General features: G+C 34.8%; 1 protein-coding gene across 1 annotated transcript; it reads left to right on the top strand.

Moving 5' to 3' along the window:
- Window positions 1-1,760: 1,760 nt before the first annotated feature.
- On the top strand, window positions 1,761-5,552 carry LOC110458171 (SAM pointed domain-containing Ets transcription factor-like). The gene is made up of 6 exons (XM_021509771.1): window positions 1,761-1,870; window positions 2,127-2,224; window positions 2,400-2,814; window positions 3,379-3,576; window positions 3,912-4,094; window positions 4,285-5,552. Exons 1-6 carry the CDS (start codon window positions 1,861-1,863, stop codon window positions 4,584-4,586), a joined length of 1,206 nt encoding a protein of 401 aa, XP_021365446.1. The 5' UTR covers window positions 1,761-1,860; the 3' UTR covers window positions 4,587-5,552.
- Window positions 5,553-8,039: the final 2,487 nt, after the last annotated feature.

The raw sequence follows: 8,039 nt of genomic DNA, 5'->3' as shown, positions 1-8,039 counted from the left end.
CAAATAACTTCCTGAAAGTAATGATTGAATAATTGTTCCTGTTTTTCTATCACATTATGAACTAACTACAAGATAACTTTACAAATACCTTTCCGAGGATTTTTTGCAAATAAAAAAACGTGATGTTTATCATGAGCATCAGAAAGATTAATAACTAAACAAAAAGTTATAGATTATGAGAGTTTTAAAACTGTATGGCCATCAACACACACACCAAGCGTACGTCTTGTGATGTGCGATGAAATCCTTTTACAAACTGCTGGACTCGGTACGAATGCACTGTACGTTATGTGTTTTACCGAACACAATTCAGTAATAATTAATTAATCGTAATAACCAATACCGGATAATTATATTTCTTCTTTTATCTTTAAACTGTGTATATTTTGATATGCTAATGACAAATAATAATAATAATAAAACAATGGTCTAGCCACCAGGACATCCATCCCCTCACAGGTTGTTGAGGAGACTATCCTTTGCTGCTGTTGGTGTTGTTAACTACTTGGAAGAAACCATTACTATAACAACCCTTCGCATCATTCCCCTATTGGCGATATAAATAAATGTGACAAAAATACAAGCTAATACATGTTGATATTCATTATGTTTGGAATATCGGATACGGCCTTTAACATATCCTACAGAATATTTGCATTACTGTAAATCCACCAGTTTGAACCAAAAATAACCCGGTCATGTTAATTCACCTTACATGGACATGAAATGTAGCAAAATATCAAGAATAGAAGAATAAGAATGATATCATATAAACCGATCTTAACAAAAGTAATGAATGCTGTTATTAACTAGCAAATGTAGGCTCTAGTTTACTATACTGTACCATTGAAATGTGATAGCTACATTGAGTATAACTTGGCATCATTTCCGGTACAGAAACCTTGGAAAATCCAGAGAAAAAGCTGGTCAAGGGCCAAATCAGTATTCCCGTGTGAATCATATGATGTATAACAAATGTCTTTTCTTGCCCTTTTCTATTCTTATTTAAATCGGCATCGCAAATATCGACATTCTCTTTTCACAAGTTCATATATATGTACACTATACATTGTTTTACATAAAAAAAAAAGTTTCATAATGTTTTCAAATGTAACTACTCGTTTATTTTAAAGAGATATTATTGCAAAATAAAATTGCCAAAGATTGTGGTTTAAAATAAATAAAATGGTCTATGTGGTTCATATTTGCATACCTGCGCCCAAATACCAAGAAGACAGCGACTGATGCTATTCGTTCTTAATATAACAATGATATCATAGCGAGCACTGGTGATAGCAGAGACGGCCGCTTAACAGTTTACTACAATGTATGTGGATTGCGAAATTCATGCAGTTGTTGTCCCCACTGACCTACTATATTTACTATACTCCAGACCTAGGGCAATGAGTCGATAACACCGTCACAAAGCTCTTAACCAATCAAATCACGCGTGGTTATCTGGATTTAGTGTATGGGTATTCCCATACGCCCCACTTTGTAAAATGTACATTTCCGACACAATAGAAATTGACATAAAGTACACAAATAAAGATATTTATCACAGATAGTTTTGAAAACATGTTTAGAATAAAATATATCAGCAAATAAGATGCATTATGGAAACAGATTTCAAGAGTTAACTTGACATTTGATGGCTAAGAGGATGGTCGTAATCAAAACAACGCATTCTCATTTCCGACAGCCCCGTTTGGCGAAAGATTTTTTCCTGTCATTGCTATGTATACATATTCGCCGAATCGTATCATCACGTGACTTTTAGAGCTATTTAGAATCGTGTAAGGAAAAATAATTTCATTCGATCTATTACCTCTATCGCAATAGACCTGTAAACTGTTCACCATGCAAACAGGTAAGTTTGCAAATAATTTATATAATGTGTTATTTGACACATGTGCTGTTTAGTATTACAACGTTTTATTTGATATCTTATTATCATCGTTGTATTATATAATAGACGTTTTTCTCTTAAACGTAAATTCTATATCAATATTTTAATTTTTTAAATTTATTTTTTGGAGGAAATCCTTTGAATTGATACTAAAACTTGTGCTTTTTCATTGCATTGCATTAATTAATCATACATTTCTGTTATTGTTTCTTTTCAGAAGCAGAATTCCCGTACATCAACATTTACTTGTCCATGTGTCAAAGCATCTCCGGCTGCTCAGACACAGAGGATAGCATGCAGAATAGAGACCAAAAGGTACGTTCCATACCACCTTTAATTACAGGACACGCGATAGATAATTCATCCCTTAATCAAATATCAAATCCACTTAACGCTATCAGAACAACGAAAAATATCAAGCCTGCCATGCTTTTGGTTAGTTAGCTTCTTTCTTCTTTGTATCTAAATATGTTTTTATTCTTTTCAAAAGGTTCCACAAGTTCCATTTATGACAAACCAGAGTGATATAATGATGAGTGGTTTTGACAGCATACTTGTCGACGATTTGAGTATGTTGGAGCCAGTCTCTGAGATGTGCAGTAACACAACAGCATCACACGACCAAGTTTGCGTGCCCGATAGCCCAAAAAGTTTTACGGATTTAGATACACAATTTTATCCAGAGCATGTGCATATTAAACAGGAGAAACAAGAACCTATGGATTTTCCTCCGTGTGAACAATTAAGATCCCAACAGCATTTAAATGCGCATGTCCAACCACCACACCATCTTCATCAGCAAAACAGCATGCTGCTGAAAGATGACGAATCTCTCTCCCGACTAGTATTTGGTGTGATGAAGCAAGACATTGAACACATATGTGGCATCCTCAGGATAAATCAGAGTAAGTATTTATTTTCTGTTGCTTTGTTTATCATTGAGCCTATTTAATTAAGAGTTGTTTTATGTGTTATTGCGGGTGTAATGAAATAAGTTAAACGGGATTGTTGTACAAGTAAAAGGAATATAGAAAGCATTAAAAACTTTTCTCCTGCAGAACCGCATGTAAGCTACACGCGTATTAAAGCGTTATTTTGTACATGTATACGACCTATGTTTATGTGCGTTACAATCTTTGCGAGGTCCCATCCCTTAAACAAAATACACGCCAGTGTCACGCAACAGAGATTTACAGTAGGACGATATGTTTACCTGTGTCTACCTGGTGCTTTACGTACCTTTACACAGGTATGTTTTGCTTACGTGCTCCTGCCAAATCGCCTGTTAGATAATCAATACCCCGTAACACAATGTCACCACACATAAACGCCTGTCAATAAAACCACCAAAAACCTCTAATGACGTAAACTAAAGGCACAAACCACATATTAAATTACAGTTATAAAGTACCACGTAGAAATTATACTAAACATACCTGTTTTTCACGTTATTATTGTGTGTTGTCCAGATCCCCGATATTGGAGCCAAGATGATGTCAGGAAGTGGCTGCAGTGGCAGTCACAGGAGTACTGCCCAAATGCCATAGATGTGAATGCATTCAAAATAAACGGGCTCGATTTCTGCAACCTTACACAAGAAGATTTCAAACGTAGAACACCTGCAGCGTGGTCCAACATCTATCACCAGCTTGATATTTGGAAAAGTGGTATGTATTGTACCTAAAGCCAAGTTACACTAACATATTCCGGAAAAAATGCAACTTTGTAGTAGAGAATAACAACGTTTACACAATCTGATAAATCCATTTATTCAAACACTGTGTTACGATAATGTGCCGCACATATGCTTGTCGGCCAGACCGCGACGTCAACGACACTGAGCATTTTAGTGTTTACAATGAGTTGTCAAGCTCTGTAATATAACGTTCATGGTAAATCTCCTTTTATTTTAATTTGTTATCAAAGTGGATATGTTGCCTTAAAAACAGAATTTATGTACGAATTTAGAAATTTAATGAGTTTCGTTTCGTTTCATTTTTAGCATGTACATTAGATACACCGTGTATGTCGCAGACGACAGATTTCAACTGTAACCAGCAGTTTTACCCTGACTTTGAGCGGATTCCTATCCCAGCCATGTCTCCTTGCCCAAGTGTGTCTAGTGATGACAGCGATGAACGGAGCGACAACGACGAATTCTCGAACATTTGCGGTGTAACATCACGTAAGTATTTTCAATTGTTAGATTATAATTTCCCCACCTGTAGCCCCTCATTTTGAAAACCTATTTTTGGGACATCTGAACAAGTGTATATGTCAGTGTGAACGTAATCGTTCCTTCTTATTCAAATACTTATTTCGTAATTTTATGTATGTGTTTATTGTTAATGTCAATGTCAATGTTGTATTTTCAGCTAGCCTCCCCAAAGAAACTGAACATAAACAGACGATACATTTGTGGCAGTTCTTGAAAGAGTTGCTCCTACACACAGACAATTTTTCAAATTGCATTAAATGGGTCAGTCAAAAGGAAGGAATCTTCAAAATAGAGGACTCCTCGAGAGTAGCAAAGCTATGGGGAAAGAGGAAAAACCGTCCAGCCATGAACTATGACAAGCTTAGCCGGTCAATCCGACAATATTACAAGAAAGGAATCATCAAGAAGACGACACACTCCAAAAGACTCGTCTACCAGTTCTGTCAGCCCTACCTGTGATGACGTCATGATACGTCGTGTATTTTGATGACAGCACCCATTGTCGTCAGTCAGGTGACCAAACGTGACTATTTCTTACGGTGGCTTGCTTTACCGTGCCAGATCACAGCATCAGAACTATCTCGGTTGACTTATTGACTTTTGATGAGATATCCTTGACACTGATTTGGAAAGGTCAGCGCGAACAAGTCGTCTGCCCACCGTGGGCTAGCCGAAACTTACCAGTGTGTGGTGTTCTCGATTTCCTGCTTTGGGTACAAGACATCCACGTGTAAAACAGTGTAGATCGCCTACAGTACCAATGAACACGAAAATGAATCAAGTCCTCGACGGGAAATCCGATTTTGTTTCTCTCATTTTGTTTATATTTATTTCCTAGTCCTTTTATGCCTTGAGCATGACACAAACTCTTCATATCTGATGTTAACATATTTCTCTTATTTACATGCTTCATATGTTATGTCTTTGTGTCTGTAATACTCAGCTAATTGTCTGCTGCAGTTATGGATGCTTCGCGAAAGTTAAAAAAAATGTAACACTTCTATTTTATCTCTGAAAAGAATCTATTTCTCAGTTAGTTAAATTTTATTTTAAAGAAATTCTGGATATGAGTAAAATGTTTCTGATTGTCTTCCACTATCTCACATTTAAATGCTTTTAACTGTAAAATGGCTTCCAGATATACAAGTATATATATTGCAAAATGGCTGAATTAATTATGTATATAATCATTGACACAATTTCCATTTTTTCATTTGCAAACAAATATAGTGTATATAGCACATTATATTTTTACTTTACTATAGGAAGAGGCATGGTTGAATCTTGTCTAGGCGTGTTATTGATTAATAGTTATACATCGGGGTGCTTGTGTATGATAGAGTCAGTGCTGTGTGATAAGTATGCTATGGGGAGACTGTTTGATAATTGTGATATTGTGTTAAAGTGTTTATGATAGTGATTTAAGAAGAGTATCAGACGGTTATCAGTGTGTGCGATAGTCTTGTGTAGGTACAGTGTAAGTAAATGTGCGGAGGTTATGCATGATATGTTAAGCGAATACATGCACATGTCTCAGTAAAGCTTGAAGAAGAATAAATCTGTTTTTGAAGATCAATGTGTGTATGCCTGATTGAAGACAATGTAAATCTTTGAAGCAAATATGTGATATTTTGTTTTGTACACAAAGTATATATAATATAATTTTATAATTATATAAAAAACAAAATGAATCAAACATGTCGTTTTCTTTATTTGATCAATGTCACTGTATGCTTTCAAAATGTCCCCAAACACAAAACACCATACATCACTGAATCGACAAAAGCAACTATGGGAATCACTCGGGAACCAATGAAAAGACGTCTTCTATGACTGTATGTGCCCGAGCGCACGTCCTGCAGCATGATCTATTAGGTATATTTAATAATAAGTTTGAACAAAATATGAAGAAATTAAAACACAAGGACAAATTCCGATCCCATCCATACAAACTGTACGGTATCACTTGATCATACTGAAGGTAACATCTGATCCCAAACTCAGTCTATTAATAACACAGCTTACATAGGGACAGCAAGTTCATGTTTGATACGTAGTAAAATGTCAGAATGGCAATTTCTCAATTTTTGGTTAAAATTTCTGGACCTAGTTTATCCATGTACGTGTCTTTAACCTATCCGTGGTGCAGTAAACGAAATCTAGAAACCTGGGGCCAATAACCAGAAAACAGTTATCATGCTTAAACCATCTTCTCTGTACCTGGCCGAATAACCACTTATCATGAAAACATCGTACTAAATACTAACTGAGTTGTATTTGTGCAAACTGCGTGGAAATATGTTTAGGTTCAACTGACCAAAGGAAATCTAACCGTACATTTTCTTCAAACTTTTCTAAGTGAAATGCTAATTGTTACTTATGATTGCCAGGTTTTAAATAACACACATTACGATAACAGGTATGAATAATTTAAAATATTTTCATTTTATTTTTATTTATTTGTATGAGACTTTTGTGTGTTTTCGTCGATTAGAATTAAAGATAGCTTCCTCCTTAATAAAACGTTTTAACAATCTTAACGTCACATTTATACTGCTAAGCAGCACATTTAAATGCTTAAAAACCAGCTGTTAAAAATAAAAGTGATATTTTACATGCATATTGGGCAGAACACTGCACTTAACAGATGCGTTTAAAATTTAAAGTGTGAGGGAGAACTAGTCCGGAGGATGAAACTCTTTAATGATTAGTTTGTTATGATGTGGTCGAAGAAAAATAACATCATGGTCATGATTTACCTACTTTAACGGAAAAGACATTAAATTTCTACGAATTGTACCAGCTCGTTACAGTATCTACTACCGGAACTCTCTGCAGTCAAGACTGTTACTGTTTTATGTGTTATGTATGTATCACGGTGACGTTTCTCCCCCTGGAAGTAGACCACTTAACAAAATATACACACTTTATTTTTTAAATATACACGCTTTTGATGATACGATCGTTGCTCTTAAAAGTATCAGAATCTACCTACACGATTGATGCTTTTTGTTTTTGTTACCTAATTTTAATACATACCTAACCATTACAATTCCTTTGAGATTTCTGTCTATCTAGATTATCATATTCTTCCTATTTGTTTAAAATCTAGTAAAAGTGATAATCTACTCAGGGAAATTTTTAATATAAACAAGCAATAATAAATCACTTACACAAAAAAGAATCAGCGAAAACATAAAAAAGACCCAACGACATAAGGTCTAGTGGATGGATTATTTCGCGATGGTAGAGTTGCTTAAACATAAGATATATAAGAATTATAAATAACGCACACATACAATTTTTTTAATTAAGTGTGGTGTCATTTCATAAACATTTAGAACAATCAATGATAAACGAGATTGTACGATTATACAATAGGATATATTTTCACTCCAAAAGTGGTTAGAGGCCTGGCATCATCGTTTCCATCCAGATAAATGCAAAGTGATGATAAAGATATCGGTGTCATCATAGACAATAATTTATCATTTGATAAACATTTATCTGAAAAAGTAACTAAAGCCAATTCCATTATGGGAGTTCTACAAAGAACAATAGAATATATGACCTTGGGAAGTTTTAGGTTGATTTCAGAGATTTGTTCAGAGATTTTTATTATCACTCAGGCACACTATTATGCGCAACAAGAGGTCATCATAAAGTACACTATAACAATGATATGGTTGACCGTAAAGCACTCATCTTACTATGCTAGCGTACAACAATATAGTGGAAACTATTACACTCCTCATACAATGATAAACACACAATTACACTGTTCATACGTACTATCATATCTTATTATAATAGACAATATAACGCACTGCTCATACAATGACACTCATCATACACTGTGATATACATTATTACACTCATTTTACAATACTACTACGATGGTATAATACATAG

Source organism: Mizuhopecten yessoensis, unplaced genomic scaffold (genome assembly GCF_002113885.1).
Source record: "Mizuhopecten yessoensis strain PY_sf001 unplaced genomic scaffold, ASM211388v2 scaffold9467, whole genome shotgun sequence".
NCBI lineage: Eukaryota > Metazoa > Mollusca > Bivalvia > Pectinida > Pectinidae > Mizuhopecten > Mizuhopecten yessoensis.
Note: the sequence above shows the minus strand (reverse complement) of the source record. Positions and strands in the feature narration are given on the sequence as shown.